The 18,720-nt window shown below is 45.3% G+C and overlaps 1 protein-coding gene across 2 annotated transcripts in view; it reads left to right on the top strand.

Annotated features, from left to right (window-relative positions):
* The first annotated feature begins 10,386 nt into the window (after positions 1-10,386).
* CEP162 (centrosomal protein 162) overlaps positions 10,387-18,720 on the top strand; it is a 55,031-nt gene continuing 46,697 nt past the window's right edge. The window contains exons 1-2 of one of the 2 annotated variants that reach the window (XM_029047198.2): positions 10,387-10,713; positions 18,367-18,471. In XM_029047198.2, the coding sequence (XP_028903031.1) occupies positions 18,415-18,471 (57 nt within the window). In that variant the 5' untranslated portion in view covers positions 10,387-10,713; positions 18,367-18,414. The remainder of the gene's footprint in view (positions 10,714-18,366; positions 18,472-18,720) is intronic. The other variant, XM_007670734.3, reaches the window with a different exon arrangement.

Below are 18,720 nucleotides of genomic sequence, written 5' to 3'. Positions count from 1 at the left end.
GTGGCTTGGGACAAATCACTTAACCTTTGTGTGTCTGTTACTCATCTGTAAAATGAATATCATGCTATTAACCTGACTCTTTGAGGGAAGGAGAGTCAGGGGTGGAGGGGAAGGAAGGAGAGGAAACACGAAGGAAGTTAAATAAGTCAAAAGCTCTGAAAACCCTCATCCTCCTGCATAGAAGTAAATCACATCTCCTCCAAAAGGCCTTCCCCAACTAAGCCCTCATTTCCCCTACTCCCTCTCCCCCTGCCTCACCCTTGGTTTTGTATCCTTTATTTATACCACCCTCCGCCTCAGAGCACTTATATATATGTCTGTATTGTATGTATTTATAATATCCGTCTCTCCTTCTAGACCATGAGTTCCTTGTAAGCAGGAAATGCGCCTACCCACTCTATTATATTGGACTCTTCCAAGTGCTTAGCACAGTACTCTGCACACAGTTGACTGAATGAAGCCAATGGGTTCAGGGATGCCTGGAGTTTTTTCTGATCCACCCCTGCTGCTCTGGGATGAAAATAAGTGCTCAACAGCAATTGGGTGGCTATTTTTGGCTGTCATAGAGGCAAAGGTACATGACGGGGGTGACTTGCAAAGATCAGCTGTCATGGTGCCCCGGACAGTAAGGGAGTGCGGGGAGGTAGGGGGAGTTTAGAAGCTCTGATGAGGTTCCTGGGAAATGGAGTCAGTCGTATTTGTTAAGTGCTTACTGTGTGCCGAGCACTGTACTAAGCGCTTGAGAGAGAGTACAATATAACAAACAAGCACATTTCCTGCCCACAGTGAGCTTACAGTCTAGAGGAGTATTGGAGCTTGGAGAAGGGGTGATCCTGGGCCATCGTCTCCCCGAAGTCGGGTGGGAAAAAGACTCTGTGGCCACTCACCCCAGAACAATAGAACTCATTTGTCATCTTTACCTGGGCACATTTCTTTCTGCCATCTTAGAGTTCAGACTGGGTCTTGCTCAGTCTAGTGACTTGGTTTGGGATCCATGTGAGGAGCAGTCCAGCCTGTGTGCCACTTGACAGTTTGGTACATGTAGCTCAGTAGTGGTTTTGTACTTGTACACAACCATTTATTCATATAGCGAATCTACTTGCACCAACTTGTGAACTGCAGTAAACCAAGAACAGACTTGGGGGAAGAAAGTTCGTGAATACTATCGCTGTGAGATTGCCAAATTGTGGAATGGAAGCATGTTTTATAGCAGAAATGACTTCAGTACTTTTGGATTGGTTTCTATTGTGCTCTATCATGCTGTAGAGGGGAGGACATGGACCCCCATCTACAAGACTCTGGTTCGTATCCCCAACCCCTAGGCCCAGCCCGGTAGTGCCATCTCATGTGGCAAGGTGACTTCTGAAGTGGCCCTTGAGCAGGAAGGACACTCTCGTTGGGGATGTTTCCCAGTCTTGAGGTAGCCATGCCATCCTTTCAGAATGAAAATTGATCATTTTTAGCACAATTTGAATGTTTCAGAATTGCAATGCTTTGCATCCCAAGGCCTTCCTTTACAAAGCCGGGGAGTGCAAATAGAATACTTGGCCTTCATGTCTTTCAGATGAATTGGATGAAGTTTTGAAGTGCTCCGAGTTTACCAGAGGAAGGAGGGTTTTATGGAGATACAATTACAAACGTCCCCTTTCGTAACAGTGATGAAATTCACAAAGCAAGGGGAGCCACGGCAGCAATTTCACCATCTCATACGCTTCTCAAAGAGCAGTGTCGATGCCCTTTTATTTCAAGAGTAGCTGACCCAATCTTCTGGCAGTATATCAGCTGGGAGATAACAGAGTGCATGTGTGTGAACAATGTTCGTTTGTATTTTTAAGTGAACTTGTTTTCTTTGGACATTAGCTTGAATGCTGGTGCAAAAGTTCTTGAAGCAACGTGACTCTTATAACAAACACAATTGTCAGCTCCTAGCTAGAGGACTCTTGTGAGGACAGAGAGCTATTGTTCCAAGGTAGAGTTGCCTGATTCCAAGTTTGAGAATACCAAGCATCTAGGCTAGCTTCACCCTCCCTCTACTCCTACAGGAAGGTGGGGTCAGTCTTGTTCAAATTTGGGATAATTAAGCACCCCCTCACATCAGTTCTTTCCAAGAAAATGGAACTGAGCGATGAAATAAGGAAGTATCCCATCACTGTGGGTCTTCTGGCAACTTGGCTCTAAGGACATTAGCGAGATGGAGGTCGAGAGTCATGGGTAATTGCTCCACAAACATTTACACGTCTTGCAAACTGGTTCTGAAATGAAGGAGCTGCCTTTGAGAACAGAAATGGTTCAGATGCTTAAATACGGCAGGTGTGGGTGGAGAGACAGAGTTAATTGGTCCTGTCTCCTGCACCACTCTGGGAGAAAGAGACGTGAATTTTTTTTAACGTCGGCTGAAAATTCATTTTGTCACCTCAGACTGGCTGGGGAGATTTAGCCAATCGAGCTGCCACTAGAGCTGTGCGTTGGCTGAGTAGCAGGTCAGAGGAGGAAGGAAGAAGGAGAATAATTACATGTGGAAATGAACCGAGACCTAAACAGTGACTTCGTTCTGAAATATCCATATAGAGTCGGATCTCTTGGAATTGCTGGAACTGGTGGGCACAACCGTCCTTCCATCAGAGTCGGGATCTATCCAGATAGACTCGTGTTGTTGGAAGAACAGTCTCTTATTATCCCCTCGCATTCTATCCAAAATGCCTTTTGAAAACAGATGCTCGGGTAGAACTGACTGGATCTTAAAGGAAAAACCCTAGCCTTTTGGAAATTCTCAGCTAATTTAGCTGGAAGGGTGGGAGTTGGGGGTGAGGGTATGTATGTGTGGGGGTGTGGGGGTGTGTGTGCTTCCCCAAAGTTATCCAGGTAATTTTCCACTGTAGGCTTTACCAGAGGGAGGTCAAATTGACATCCAAAATGGCCACCAAGAGAAAAATAAGCCCTTGGAAAATGAGACTCTGTTGCTGCTGCTCCATTATAAACTCTGGCTCCAACCCCTCCTTAAGCAACAAGTCAAGCAACAAGAACCAGGGACGTTTCTGCCTGGAGGAGAAACGCCAGCAGTGGAATGTGAAACCAAGGCAGATTAACGAGCCTCTGGCCCTGCTTCTCTGTCCCAGCCTCAGGCACCAAAGTACCAAAATGCCAGAGGCCCACCAGCCCTCTCCAGCCATCTTCCTTTGAAGAAGCTCCAGATTCAGGCCAACTATCCGCTCATCAAGTTCAGGTGCCACCTTTCCCAGTGGGTTTTTTCTCATTGGAATTAATTCCCAGGCCTCTCCCCATCCTCCCTCACTGCCTTATAATCCAGTCTCCTCGACTCTGTGGTGGGGATGGCTGGGAGATCTCACACAACCCCGACTAATCCACTGTGACTGCAGACTGCCTGTCGGCCATAGTCTCTCCGTATCAATGTGACCCTCTCGCCGTGCCAGTGCAAAGTACAGGGTGTTCTTCGCAGCGGTAGTTTTCCAAACAGCATTTGGGACTGGTTACCCACAGCTGTGACCCGCCCACAGCAAGGCTCCAACTGACCATCAGTCCGGTTCCCCTCCAGCGGGGTTGTGACAAGACAAAATGGAGAGGTTCTGCCTGTCCAGATAGCCTGAAGAAAAGTCTGGGTGTCTCTTCCCCGTCCACCCCAGTCCTGGAAAGCAGCATGGCCTAGTGGATAGAGCGTGGGTTTGGGAGTCAGAAGATCATGGGTTCTAATTCCGGCTCCACCACTTGTCTGCTGTGTGACCTTGGACAAGTCACTTCACTTCTCTGTGCTTCACCTACCTCATCAGTAAAATGGGGATTGAGACTGTGAGCCCCATATGGGACAGGGACTGTGTCCAACCCAATTTGCTTGTATCCACCCCAGTGCGTAGTACAGAACCTGGCACATAGTAATCACTTTACAAATACCACAACTATTATTAGTAATCATGATCGTTTCGCTCAACCAAGTAATGAGGGTGGTTTGGAAGCAAGTATTTTGGTTTTCTTGGCATTTTGTGTGGGGGCCCCCACCTAAATGGGATTTATCCGGAGGTCTTGCACCGAGGTGACCCCAGAGAAGTGGGGAGTTGTTGGGCAACTGCAGCGCCGAGGTGACCTCTCCACCTGCAGAATGTGATGTCTCTTCTACTGGCACCGGAGGGACTTACCACCACCCCACGGCCAAGGGCCACTTTGGGGAGGCTATCCTGGGCGGGGGGAAGTCGAGGGTGGGCTGTGGGGGTATTTCCCGGAAGCCTGTTACTCTGTTACTAGAGAATTCTAGGATTCCCACATCCTTCTGCAGTTCCGAGAGGCATCCGGAAAGAAGCAGCGAGGCTCAGTGGAAAGAGCACGAGCTTGGGAGTCAGAGGTCATGAGTTCGAATCCCGGCTCTGCCACTTGTCAGCTGTGTGACTGTGGGCAAGTCACTTAACTTCTCTGTGCCTCAGTTACCTCATCTGTAAAATGGGGATTTACTGTGAGCCAACGTGGGACAACCTGATTACCCTGTATCTACCCCAGTACTTAGAACAGTGCTCGGCACATAGCAAGTGCTTAACAAATACCACCATTATTATTAACATTATTAGATGGTAGGTGGTCAGGAAAAACTCATCCGGAATAGTTCATTGTTGGGGACTTAGGGTCCCCATGGCCACTAGCTCCTCCTCTTCCACCCTGAGGACCTGCCTCAGTTCAAAACTTTGGTAATATGAGCAAAGGCCCGGAGAAACGTCCACTTCCCCAGCCTGGCCTCACTAGGGCAAACCCACGGTCCAGCCCCTCCCCGTTGGTCAGGTAGCCCCTCTGGCAGGGTGGACTCACTTCCCACCGCCTGTATGGTGAAAGAGATGAGGTGGGATCAAGGGATGGTGATTTGTTTGACTTTGGAGGAGCGAAAAGTTAGGTCTGTGTTGCAGTAGGGAACGAGCAAGGAAAAGTAGGGGAAGAGAGTGGGTAAGAGGTTCAGCTTGATGCTTAGATGGGTGGGCGATTATGGAGGATTTTGAGAGTCGGGCTGAGGGAAGACATGTAAAACATTACCTAGAGTATATACACAGTGACAACCTCCTAATTAACAGAGAGCGTTCAATCTTCAACTGTTGCCCAGATCTCCCTCATGAAACTGTTGTCTACTTAGACAAGCAGGGTGTGTAATTATAAAACAGCTGAATTGCTCGTCTTGTAAATGACTCATAGATGCACTGCACTGTTAAATAGGTTTCCTAAGACTTTTAGCTTTCTACTGAAATCAACTTGAAAAAAAAATAAAACTTCCCTTCTACATTGTACTTTAATGACCTCTCATGGTGGAAGTGCAAAGTGACATGATGTATGCACCGAGAGTACCGGCACTGTTACAGAATAATGGTCTCAAAACTGCTCTTTCAGAAGGGATTCTTTCACTTAGCCCTCGGAGGAGGGAATTAGCCCAGTCCTTGAATGACCTGCTGAAGGGAGTTTTGATGATTTTTCCATTTAGAGGGCAAGGAACTTGTCTACCACATCTTTTATAGCGTTCTCTAGAGTTAGTACAGTGCTCTGCACACAGTAAGCACTCAATAAATTCCATTGTTTGATTTGGAGCTGCAATTGTAGACTTACACATTTCCTCTTCAAACAGAAAGCAAAAAAACTGCCTCCCTTTCACATTGTACATAGATGTGTGTGTGCTTGCGTGTTGGGGGTTGTGTAGAAGCTTCATGTTTTCGGGTATGCCGCAGGTGGGTTCTTGTCAAACGGCTGCGGTTGATGTTTTGTTGAAGTTTCAAAGGATCCCTTCAAGATGGCCCTCCGTTCAGTGCTGTTTTTAACATCTGAAGCCTCCGTCTCTGTTACTAGCCACGGCAACCTCTGCAGAATCCATATGTATTTAATTGCTCTCTCCATAAATCATTAGCAACAAAAAGTCCTGGAACGCAGTCAGCTTGCCAGTATTGAGTCAATAGACGCAGTAACTCAGCTTCACTGGGCTGTGCTTGGGAGGAGGAAGGATGATAGCAGGATACCCCAAGTAATTGCCTTATGGGTACCTGAAAGGGAGCATGTGAAAGCTGGGCAGCAGAATAAATCATTCAGTGATATTTATTGAGCGCTCGCTGGGTGCAGAGCATTGCCCTAAGTGTTTGGGACAGCACCGTACAACAGAGCTGGGAGCGCGTTCCATGGCTGATTTAAAGATATTGTAAAAATGCAATCTCAACCTGGAATATTTGGCCACTCTGAGGTGGGAAAAACATTTGCTTCCCTCTCCTTAGAAAGGCCAAAATTGGGCACTTGTGAATACCAGACACAGGTGACTCTGGCACTAGCTTGGGCACAGAGTGTAGTGTAATGATGTCATCCAAAGCATTTTGCAGGTATAACACCTGAACAAAGAACTTTTCTCCTGATCCTTGACCGTGGTCTTTTGCTCCCGAGCCATCGCATTCCCCTCCAAGGTTCCTATTTCACATAGGGGGCCACTTTGAGACTTGGAAGCAGAAGCCTAGACCAAGGAAGGCTGGGAGCTTAAAATGCAAGTAAAATAAAAGCAAATTAAATGTTTTTTTAAATGAAAATGAAGGGATGATAAAAATCTAAGTAATATATCATGAAAAGCACATTAAAATGTCAAAAGTAGGCAATACTTACTGTGTGCAGAGCTCTGTACTAAGCACAGGGAAAGAATTCTCAGTTGGGAATTAGATACAGGCAACCTACTATGCATAGTGTCTCAAAATTGCCATAATTTGAAAGTTTTGAATAGAAAAATCCTCACCAATAAAGTGTCAGGTGCTGCAAATTTTGCAAATTTGCCCCCACCTCCCAATTGACCATGCACTTTGAGTCAGCTACCTTTCTTGCTTATTGTCTGAAAGCGACCCCTCTGTCAAACATCGGGGCAGAGCTGAGATCTTTTGGGCGACCACTGCAGCAGGCAGGCCGTCCTGATAGGCAGCAATCAAGAGAGCCAGACTTCACCAAGAGGGAGATGCCAAGAGCCGGCCAGAGGCAGGTCCTGTATGGGGCAAAAGCAATGGGACAGAACAGGACCATCTTAATGCACAGATTTTGTGAAGAAGAATGTCATTCTGTTGACAGCCTTTTCAATCAGACGCATGCCTGGATCTCACCGTCTACAGGGTCATCTTGGAGAAACTAAAAGTTTCCAGCACTTCTAGTGAGCTCAAGGGGAGGGAACTCTCAAGGGTCCAGGAGTTTCTGGAAATTCAGACCCACCCCCACCTGTCGTTGATCTGGGAAACTCAACAAGACTTTGCAAATGTTCATTGTCCTTACAATTCCCGCTCTTGTGTGAGAAAGCTTGGAGGCCTTTAGGGCATCTGAAGGTCAGCTTTGCTTCCGATCTTTTATCCAGATTGCCTTGCAAATTCTCGGTATCTTGCTTCTAGCTTTGGGACTGTAACCTACCTTTCCTTTTACTAGGCTACCTACATTGGATCACCTTCATAGATTCACTTAATATCGGCCTTTCTCAGAAATCCACGCAGAGAAAAGTGTAATTTGGTACACTGTCCCGAGATTTTCTATTGTAGGTATTTAATAGCACTTTACTTGATATGTTTGTATCAATGTTATCTATTTTCCTACACTCAGATATGTTCTTCTAAATTCTTCTAAATCTATGTATGTTCACATATACCTATATCTAGAGATAGATATAGATACCGGGTGTAGGATTGCCTAGTGAGAAGGACGTGGGCCTGGGAGTCAGAGGACTGTGTTCTAATCCCCATTCCACCCTATGCCTGCTGTGTGACCGTGAGCAGATCACTTAACTCCTCAGTGCCTCAATTTCTTCATCTGTAAAATGGGGATCCAATACATTTTGTCCATCCTACTGTGAGCCCCATGTAGGTCAGGGATTGTGTCTGACCTAATTATCATGTATTATCTTCCCCTTAGATTATCTTGTATCCACCCCAAAGCTTAACAAGTACCATAGAGGGTTGAGAATTAGAAGCTAGATCCTGCCCACCTCTGCTATAGGTTTCCTGGCAAATTAATTATTCTTTTTTTCCTCAGTTCCTCTAGCTGTAAAATAAAAATACCTTTCTCCTACCCACCTCATAGATTGGCAGTCCAAGTCTTGTGGTAAATGTAGTAAAGTTCAATGAATGCCCTAAACTCTTTGAGCAGAAAGTACAATGGAAAGCCAAAGCATTTAGTTTTCTTGTGTTTTTTTAACCAAAATGTAGAAAATTACACTGACTACTCAATGCCTAATTACAGAATCAAATGGGATGGATAATCGTTACCCTGTTTCTACCCAATAATGAAATGTTTTTCAGTTCTGTTATTGAGCAAACACAAGCCTCTAATAATAATCACAATAATAGCAAAAACATGTTCCTAGCGGCACATAAATGGATCCAGTCAAACTGTAGTGAGATTCTCATAGGCATTTCTTGTGTTTTTGGAAAATTGTAAAAATCTTTCCGAACCCAAATCAAGCGTCCATATTTTACATGATGTAATTTTAGTCAGCCTAGCCTTGGGACAGAGTGTCTGCCTTGTATTTCTTGAACGGGATTCAGTTCTTATTAAGATGATGCTTGCACAATTTCAAACTTTTTCCACCATTACAGTAAATGAGTAGTACTTTTGTACAGGAAAGACCAAAACAGCTAGCAAGCACTATATTTCACGTGTATATAAAGTAAAAAAGAACATTAGGCTATTAAAAAAGGCCCACAGGCTGCAAGGAAGCCGAATGTCCAGTTTGGGTCAGACGGGAAAAATGAGCACCCCCAGTTTCTCTTCAAGGGGTCATATTAGAACAGCGGTGGGGTTTGGGGCCGTCCGAAAAAGAGGGAAGCGGGAAAATGGGGAAAGAAACGGGCAAAAGACCATTGGCACTAATTAGGCTTCAGGAGCCAGTGTAAAGAGAGGATTAGCCAGAGTATGCGAGGGCCCCCATTCTGCTGCTAGAGGAGGTGATGCTGGAGATATGGAGGGCAACAAGGACTCTGGGGGAGGACCAAACCTTTGTTTTGCGATTTCAACAGGTAAGTTTTCACTTTCAGGAAAAATGGCTAACAAATAGTCCTCGTTGTACTTGCCCCTCAGAGTGGAGAAAGCAGAGATGCTGCTTCTTTCCTTACAACCTGGGGCTCCCAGACCTCCATTTTATAGTTCTGACCTTGTTCATGCCTCCCTTGTTCGAGCTAACTCTATCAATCAGTGGTATTTATTGAGGGCTTATTGTATGCAGAGCTTATATTAAGCTCTTAACTCTGTCCCGAAAATAGCCCCGAACCTGGGGACAGAAGTTGTAGTAGTATTAATGGTACTTGAGCAACTACTGAAGGCAATGCATTGTCCTGGGCGCTTGGGAAGTACAACAGTTCAAGTCATGCGCCCTGCCCACAGGGAGTTTGCATTCTAATGAAATAGGCTGAATCTCCCACTAAGGCATATTTAGGAGGAGAAAAAAGGGGTGAGGAATCTGGTGAGGATTCCCCCCAAGTCCCAATTGCTCACAGGGCAGCAGTATCCCGCACCGCTATCCCTTGGCAGCCACAATTTTGGGTGTGTGTCGGTGGGGGCGGGAAGGGGAGGAGGGAAAGAGGTGGTCGACGTAACATCCACAAGGCCGAATAAGCCTCCTAAAATCCCACCCCTTCAAACAAGCCTTCCCTGATTATCAGTATCTGATTCTTATCGACCCTCCAGCTCCCTCACGTACTTATGTAATAATGTGTTAATTCGTTCATTCACTATTTATTCCCACTCTCAGCATATGCACAGCTGATAGTTCTGTCTGGTGGCCCAGTCTGTGGTCTGGGAATGCATCTTGTACTTCCGTAGTTTCTCCCAAGTTCTTAGTTCTCTGCACTGGACTAAGGTGTTTAATTAATTAATAAATAATTGACCATTACAACTAATTATTCCCCTCTCTAGACTGTGGGCAGGGAATGTGTCTGTTATATTGTACTCTCCCAAGTGCTTAGTACTCAATACATACTATTTATTGATTGTTGTACAGGTGTGAATGTGTCTGTTATATTGTGCTCTCCCAAGTCCTTAGTACTCAGTACATACTATTTATTGATTATTGTACAGGTGTCAATCAATGCCAGGCTAGTCTATGAAGCAAAAGTAAAATTGAATCCTGTGTGATCTTGGAATTTGGCGCCCCCTGTCCTCTTTTCAGTAAAAGATTAATGCACAATGATGTTTTTTGGGTCATATTTAATATTATGATTGATTTTATATTTTAAAGGGAAAACAGTTTTCAGAAGTTCCCTTCCTGTGCCTTGACCGCCACAAAATACGATATAACCTTCAACATGTTTATTTTTGGACTCCACTGTTTGGAAAAAGGTAGGAGGTGGAGTTAGCAAATGCGAGCGGCATGTGATCATGAAGGCGTGGTGAGCATAGGCAAGCATTAAACACACAAAGCAATTCTCACTCATGTCTGATTCCGGGATAAATTTTTGTGAACATTTACAAATCAAATATTTGCAGTGAACATAAATTAGACTGAAGAATTAATAAAATGCTGATGGAGAGAATAGGATACTAATGGAGATGTTGATTTCAGGATCCTTTGGATGAAGTGCTGTGATGGAATCCTGCTTGGGCTACAGTTCGGCAGCTTAGGCCTGCTCGTCCCCACGCCGGGCGACTGATCAGCGCCCCAGGACCAGGGCTGATCCACATCTACAGGGAAGTGAAAATGGAACCGAGTGAAAGTGAAAGCAATTCTGAGCCTCGGAGCATGTAAGTTGTGCATTGCAATATCAACCAGAAATCTAGAAATGTGACAATAACAGTGTATAATAGTCTTGTACTTCTCTTGGCTGTAGGAGTAATAGGATTAGCTTGATTTTCCTGAATTGGGTGCAGTGCACCGTACTAATTGCTTGGAAAGAACCAAACAGAAGTAATATTCCCTTGCCGATAAGAAATTTACACTCTAACTCGGGAGACAGGCATAGAAGTATTTACAAAGTAGTCAAATGTATAATTGAACAACATATAAGTATACATATGTGTGTGTGCGTAGATGTGTGTAAATATATATATATGTGTGTATGTGTGTATATATATATACATATATATATAAAAGTGCCAATAATAGGTATAAATAGTACATAAGTGCTTTAGATGGCTGATGTGGTTTATGTAATTTAGGGTGCTGGAAATTAATCGGGGAAAGCATGTCAGAAGAAGTGGAATTCCAGGGAAGCTTTGAATATGGGAAGGGCTGTGATTTGTCAGAAACTGTAAGCTTGCTGAGGGCAGGGAACCTGTCTACCAACTCTGCTGTGTTTTCCCAAGCGCTAGTACAGTGCAGACGTAGGAAGCGCTCAGTAAATATCATTGATGATGATGATGATGATGAGGGAGTTTTAAGCCCTGGGAACAGGGTGTAGGGATGGAGGCAGGAGTACAGGTAGGTTAGGCCAGGAGGAACAAAGAGAGAGAGGTGAAGAGTAATAGGTGAAAGATGTGCAAGGTGAGGTAAATTGATGGAATCCATTGTATTTTCTCAACCAACTAGAATAGTGTTGGGCATGAAGAAAGTGCTCAAATGCTGCTGCTTATATTGGGTGCCCTCAAAAAAACCACCGGACAGATTGATGGGTTGTTGACTTTACTGATTGTGATCCCAGCACTTATTTATAATCTATTGGAGACAGCAGACACAAATGGGCAAATATGCTGTAGTTAAGAGTGGGAGAGCAGATAAAGTATAAGAGAATGAATCAGCAACAAATTATCGGTACCCGACTGAGGGATGGCAGTGACAAGTGACCCGAGGTATTTTAACGCCTCGGGCAAATATAAATTTAAAAAAGTCCAGTTAATATGTGAAAAATTGTAGATCATTTATTGCATGTGCACATTCATACTTTGGCACGATTTTTAAAAGTTTTCAAAAGATTTCCATATAAATGTGAATGAAATGCTTTTATATGGCTTAGTGGCGTGGTTTAATAGAGTACGGCTCTGGGAGTCAGAAGGACCTGGGTTCTCATCCCGACTCCGCCACTGGTCTGCTGTGAGACCTTGGGCAAATCACGTAACTTCTCTGGTCCTCAGTTCCCGCATCTGTAAAATGGGGATTAAAAGTTTGAGCCCCATGTGGGACAGGGACTGTGTCCAAACTGATTAACTTGTATAATAATGACAATGATGGTATTTGTTAAGCGCTTATGATGTGCCAAGCACTGTTCTAAGCACTGGATCTACCCCAGCACTTAGTACAGTGCTTGGCACATAGATGCGCTTAACAGGGATCACAGTTTATTATTGAGACTGTGAGCCTCATGTGGGACAGGGAATGAGTCCAACTTAATATGTTTGTATCTATCCCAGCGCTTAGCTCAGTGCTTGGAACACAGTAAGAGCTTAACAGATACTATTATTATTCTAAAGACTGGGAGCCCCACGTGGGACAACCTGATGAGCCGGTGTCTCCCCGCAGCGCTCGGCTCAGTGCTTGGCACACAGTAAGGGCTTATCAAATATTACTATTATTATATAGACTGGGAGCCCCACGTGGGACAAACTGATGAGCTGGTGTCTCCCCGCAGCGCTCGGCTCAGTGCTTGGCACACAATAAGGGCTTAACAAATACTATTGTTATAAAAACTTGGAGCCCCACGTGGGACAACCTGATGACCCTGTTTCTCCCCCCAGCGCTTAGCTCAGTGCTTGGCACACAATAAGGGCTTAACAAATACTATTATAAAAACTGGGAGCCCCACGTGGGACAACCTGTTGATCCTGTTTCTCCCCCTAGTGCTTAGCTCAGTGCTTGGCACACAGTAAGGGCTTAACAAATACTGTTATTATTCTAAAGACTGGGAGCCCCACGTGGAACAACTTGATGACCCGGTGTCTCCGCGCAGCGCTTAGCTCAGTGCTTGGCACACAATAAGGGCTTAACCAATACTATTATTATTATATATACTGGGAGCCCCAAAGTGGGACAACCTGTTGACCCTGTTTCTCCCCCCAGTGCTTAGCACACAGTAAGAGCTTAACAAATACTATTATTATTCTAAAGACTGGGAGCCCCACGTGGAACAACTTGATGACCCGGTGTCTCCGCGCAGCGCTTAGCTCAGTGCTCGGCACACACTAGAGAAGCAGCGTGGCTCACTGGAAAGAGCCGGGGCTTTGGAGTCAGAGGTCATGGGTTCGAACCCCGGCTCTGCCACTTGTCAGCTGTGTGACTTTGGGCGAGTCACTTAACTTCTCGGTGCCTCAGTTCCCTCATCTGTAAAATGGGGATGAAGACTGTGAGCCCCACGTGGGACAACCTGATTCCCCTGTGTCTACCCCAGCGCTTAGAACAGTGCTCGGCACATAGTAAGCGCTTAACAAATACCAACATTATTATTATTATTAAGGGTTTAACAAATACTATTATTATAAAAACCGGGAGCCCCACGTGGGACAAACTGATGACCCGGTGTCTCGCCGCTTAGCCCAGTGCTTGGCACACAGTAAGAGCTTAACAAATACTATTATTATTCTAAAGACTGGCAGCCCCACGTGGGACAAACTGATGACCCGGTGTCTCCCCGCAGCGCTTAGCTCAGTGCTTGGCACACACTAAGGGCTTAACAGAGGTCATGAGTTCGAATCCTGGCTCTGCCACTTGTCAGCTGTGTGACTGGGGGCAAGTCACTTCACTTCTCTGGGCCTCAGTGACCTCATCTGTCCAATGGGGATGAAAACTGGGAGCCTCAGTGACCTCCTCTGGGGATCAAGACCGTGCACCCCACGTGGGACCACCTGATGACCCTGTATCTCCCCCAGCGCTTAGAACAGTGCTCGGCACAGAGTCAGCGCTTTACAAATACCAACGTTACATTCACCAATACTATGATCATAAAAACTGGGAGCCCCACGTGGGACCACCGGATGACCCGGTGTCTCCCCGCAGCGCTTAGCTCAGTGCTTGGCACACAGGAAGGGCTTAACCAATATCATCATTATTATTAATTAAATATTAATAAATATATTATATTTAAATATTGTCAGATTATACTTATTAATATTTAATAATATTTATTATGATCGATGTTGCATTATTAAATTATAATTATTAGTATTTACTAATATTTATTATTGTCAATATTGTATTGTTAAATCATGGTTTTTAATATTTAATAATATTCGATGTTATCAATATTACAACAAATTATAATTATTAATGCTTAATAATATTTAATATTATCAACATTATAATATTAAATTATAATAATTAACATTTATTAATATCTAATATTTTAAATACTATAATATTGAATTGTAATGATTAATATTTGATCATTTTAAATATCATCGGCATTACATTATTAAATTATAACGATTCATCCTTAGTAATATTTACTATGATCGACATCATCGTATTAAATTATACTCATTAATATTTAATCATTTTCATATCATCGACATTGCATTATTAAATCATAACGATCAATATTTACTACTATTTAATATTATCTTATTACATAAAAAAAGGATAATTGAATAAATATAATGGCTTCAACTGTTATCATTTTATTATTCTAATGAGGGAGGCTGCTGCAAGGAAGCGGCAGGTCCGGGTCCCTTGGCCCGCAGCGAGGATGCATGCTTTCAGCGGGTTTGGGGGCGCCCAGGGTGCCTCAAACCCTGCCCCAAACGCTGCGGCCGCGGTGCAGGGGCTTGCACCTGGAGCCCGGCGCGCTCCCGCGGCGCCCGGCGCGCCCCCGGGACGCCCGGCGCGCCCCCGGGACGGCCGGCGCGCTCCCGCGCGGTCACCTGACGCCGACGCGGCGGCCAATGGGGAGCGGGTCCCTTGGTCACGTGGCCGCTTCCGGCTTCCCCCCTGCGCGCGCACGAGGGGCCCCCGACGACCGTTAGGACGGTTGCCGTGGCAACGGCCGGGCCCGGAGGACCAGCCCGCCCTGGAGGCAAGTGGGGAGGGAGGGAGGGATGGATCCCCCTCCCCACCCCCCCCGCATTTCCCTAATAATTAGCATTTTCCTAACAATCGTAATGATGATGAGCGGATTTGCTAAGCGCCTGCTAGGTGCGGAGCGCTGTGCTAAGCGCTGGAGCACTTGCAAGGTGATCGGGGTGGCCCCCGTGGGGCGCCCAGGCTTCCTCCCCCCTCCTCCCATTTTGCAGAGGAGGTCACTGAGGCCCAGAGAAGAATAATGTTGGTATTTGCCAAGCGCTTGCTAGGTGCGGAGCGCTGTGCTAAGCGCTGGGGCACTTGCAAGCTGATCGGGTTGGCCCCCGTGGGGCGCCCAGGCTTCCTCCCCCCCCCCCATTTTGCAGAGGAGGTCACTGAGGCCCAGAGAAGAATAATGTTGGTATTTGCTAAGCGCTTGCTAGGTGCAGAGCGCTGTTCTAAGCGCTGGGGCACTTACAAGGCGATCAGGTTGTCCCACGTGGGGTTCCCAGGCTTCCTCCCCCATTTTGCAGAGGAGGTCACAGAGGCCCAGAGAAGAATAATGTTGGTATTTGCTAAGCGCTTGCTAGGTGCAGAGCGCTGTGCTAAGCGCTGGGGCACTTGCAAGGTGATCAGGTTGGCCCACGTGAGGCTGCCAGTCCTCATCCCCATTTTGCAGATGAGGTCACTGAGGCCCAGTGAATAATAATAATAATGTTGTTGGTATTTGCTAAGCGCTTGCTAGGTGCAGAACGCTGTTCTAAGTGCTGGGGCACTTACAAGGCGATCAGGTTGTCCCACGTGGGGCTCCCAGGCTTCCTCCCCCATTTTGCAGATGAGGTCACTGAGGCCCAGAGAAGAATAACAATGTTGGTATTTGTTAGGCGCTTGCTATGTGCAGAGCACTGTTCTAAGTGCTGGCACACTTACAAGGTGATCAGACTGACCCACGTGAGGCTCACAGTCTTCATCCCCTTTTGACAAATGAGGTCACTGAGGCACAGAGAAGTGAAGTGACTTGCCCACAGTCACACAGCTGACAGGTGGCAGGGCCGGGATTCGAACCCACGACCTCTGACTCCCAAAGCCCAGGCTCTTTCCACTAGGCCACACTGCTCTTCATCCATCCATCAATCGTACTTATTGAGCGCTAACTGTGTGCAGAGCGGCAGGGCCTAGTGGATGGAGCACGAGCCTGGGAGTGGGGTTCCAATCCTGCCTCCTCCACGTGTCCGATGTGTGACATTGGGCAGGTCTTTTCCCTTCCTCAGGGCCCCAGCCACTTTATCTGTAAAATGGGGGTTCTTATTATTATTAATGGTAATTATTGAGCAGTTACTGCACTGTACTAAGGGCTTGGGAGAGCACAGTGATTATTACCCTATTTATTTCGTTAATGAGAGGTACATCTGATTCTGTTTATTGTAATAATGTTGTCTTGTTTTTGTTTCGTTCTGTTTTAATCTGCTGTCTCCCTCCCCCGATTAGACTGTGAGCCCGTCTTTGGGCAGGGATTGTCTCTATCTGTTGCCGAATTGTCCATTCCAAGCGCTTAGTACAGTGCTCTGCACATAGTAAGCCCTCAATAAATACTATTGAATGAATGTGCATTTATCTATGATTCTATTAATCTATTTTGATGGTATTGATGCCTGCCTACTTGTTTTATTTTGTTGTCTTCTCCCCCTTCTAAACTGTGAGCTCGTTCTTAGGTAGGGATTGTCTCTACCTGTTGCCGAATTATAATTTCCAAGCACTTATAGTGCTCTGCACACAGTAAGCGCTCAATAAATATAATTGAATTAATGAATGAATATGATAATAATGCTCAAAAGCTTAGTGCAGTGCCAAGCACTTAGTACAGTGCTCTGCACACAGTGCTCAATAAATACGATTGAATGAATAATGATAATAATTATGGTATTTGTTATGTGCCAAGCACTGTTCTAAGCACCGGTATAGACACAAGATCATCAGGTTGTCCCACGTAGGGCTCACAGTTTTAATCCCCATTTTACAGATGAGGTCACTGAGGCACAGAGAAGTTAAGCGGTTTGCCCAAGATCACACAACAGACAAGTGGTGGAGGCGGGATTAGAACCCACTTCCTCTGACTCTCAAGCCCGTGCTCTTTCCACTAAGTCACGCTACTTCTCTAAGATAACATCAGACACATTCCCTGTCCACAACGAGCTCACAGTGTAGAGGGGGAGAGAGACAGTAATATAAATAAGTACATAAATAAATAAATACAAAAGTAGATTTAAAAAAGGGATGAAGGAGCAAGTATGAGCGGTGCAGAAGGAAGTGGGAGAAGAGGAGAGGAGGACTCAGGGAAGGCTTCTTGGAGGAGATGTGCCTTCAATAAGGCAATGGGATTGAGATTTTGGACAGGGACTGTGTCCAACCCGATTTGCTTGGATCCACCCCAGTGCTTAGAACAGTACCTGGTGCATAGTAAGCGCTTAACAATTACCATAATGTTAATTATCATTATTATTATAACCAGCACTGCCCCAAGCGCTTGAGAGAGTAGAACATAACAAAGTAGATAGATACTCTCCCAGCCTATAGACATAAATATAAATAAAGAAATTATGAACATGTACATAAGTGCTGTGGGGCTGAAGGGAGGGGCGAATAAAGGGAGCAAATTAGGGCTACGCAGAAGGGAATGAGTAAAAGGAAATGAGGTTTTAATCCGGGAAGGCCTCTTGGAGTAGATGGGCTTTCAAGAAGGCTTTGGAAGTGGGAAGAATGGATTTAAAATGAACTTCTGCGGCCTTGCAGATGTTTAATAAACCTTGAGGTCAGGGTTTTTGTCTACTAATGATTTATTGTGCTCTCCAAGTGCTTAGTACGGTGCTCTGTGCACAGTGAGCAGCATGGCCTAGTGGATACGGCATGAGCCTGGAAGTCAGTAGGACCTGGGCTCTTAACCCAGCTCTACCACTTTGCTCTGTGACCTTGGGCAAGTCCCTTCTCTGTACCTCTGTTCTCTCATCTTCTAAAACGGGGATTGAGACTGTGAGCCCCACGTGGGACAGGCACTGATTTGCTTGTATCGATCCCAGCACCTGGCACATAATAAGCACTTAACTATAATCACAATTATTACTATTATCACAATTATTATTAATGTCCATCTTCCCCCCTAGACAGTAAGCTCTTCGTGAGCCGGGAACATATCTACCAACTCTGCTGTGCCCTCCCCGGCACTTAGTAGAGTGCTCTGTGCAACAGGAAGCCCTCAAAAATTACCAATGATTGATTGTGTTAGAAAAAGGAACGATATTTTGTTCACAGGTGTCCACATCTTTATTTACTGGTGAACATGTGTGCATAAGAAAAATTGCTTGGTGTTTGTTTTTAGTCACCGCTTGTGGCTCACTAGCGATTAAGTTTGATTTGCTATTTGTAGATATATGTAATTGCTTGTGTGTCCTAAACACTGTGACTCCCTCTCTCTCTAGGTTTCCTATTGTGTGAATCCTTTTGAGTTCAACTAGAAGTTGGTAATTATGGCTGGTTATTCCAAAGAAGAACTTGATCAACAGTTTGAAAAGTTTCTGCAGGAGGTATGTTTATGTGTATGAGACTGACCGTACGCTTTACCTCATTTTTAATGGCTGTGATTGAGTTGAAAGTTGAATAAGCTTCTTCGGGGAAACGGTATGGGATTTAGAAGGAGCAGATGGATCAAGACATTGTCACCTCCCTTATTTCCATTTTCGCCTCCTACACTTACCATTCTAAGGTGAGTGGCATAGAAATGCTGGATTCACTCTGACCTGTAATTTATCTTGCTTTTAATGTGAACAAAACCA

The sequence above is a fragment of the Ornithorhynchus anatinus genome, chromosome 19 (assembly GCF_004115215.2).
Source record: "Ornithorhynchus anatinus isolate Pmale09 chromosome 19, mOrnAna1.pri.v4, whole genome shotgun sequence".
NCBI lineage: Eukaryota > Metazoa > Chordata > Mammalia > Monotremata > Ornithorhynchidae > Ornithorhynchus > Ornithorhynchus anatinus.
This window is presented reverse-complemented; position numbering and strand designations above follow the sequence as displayed.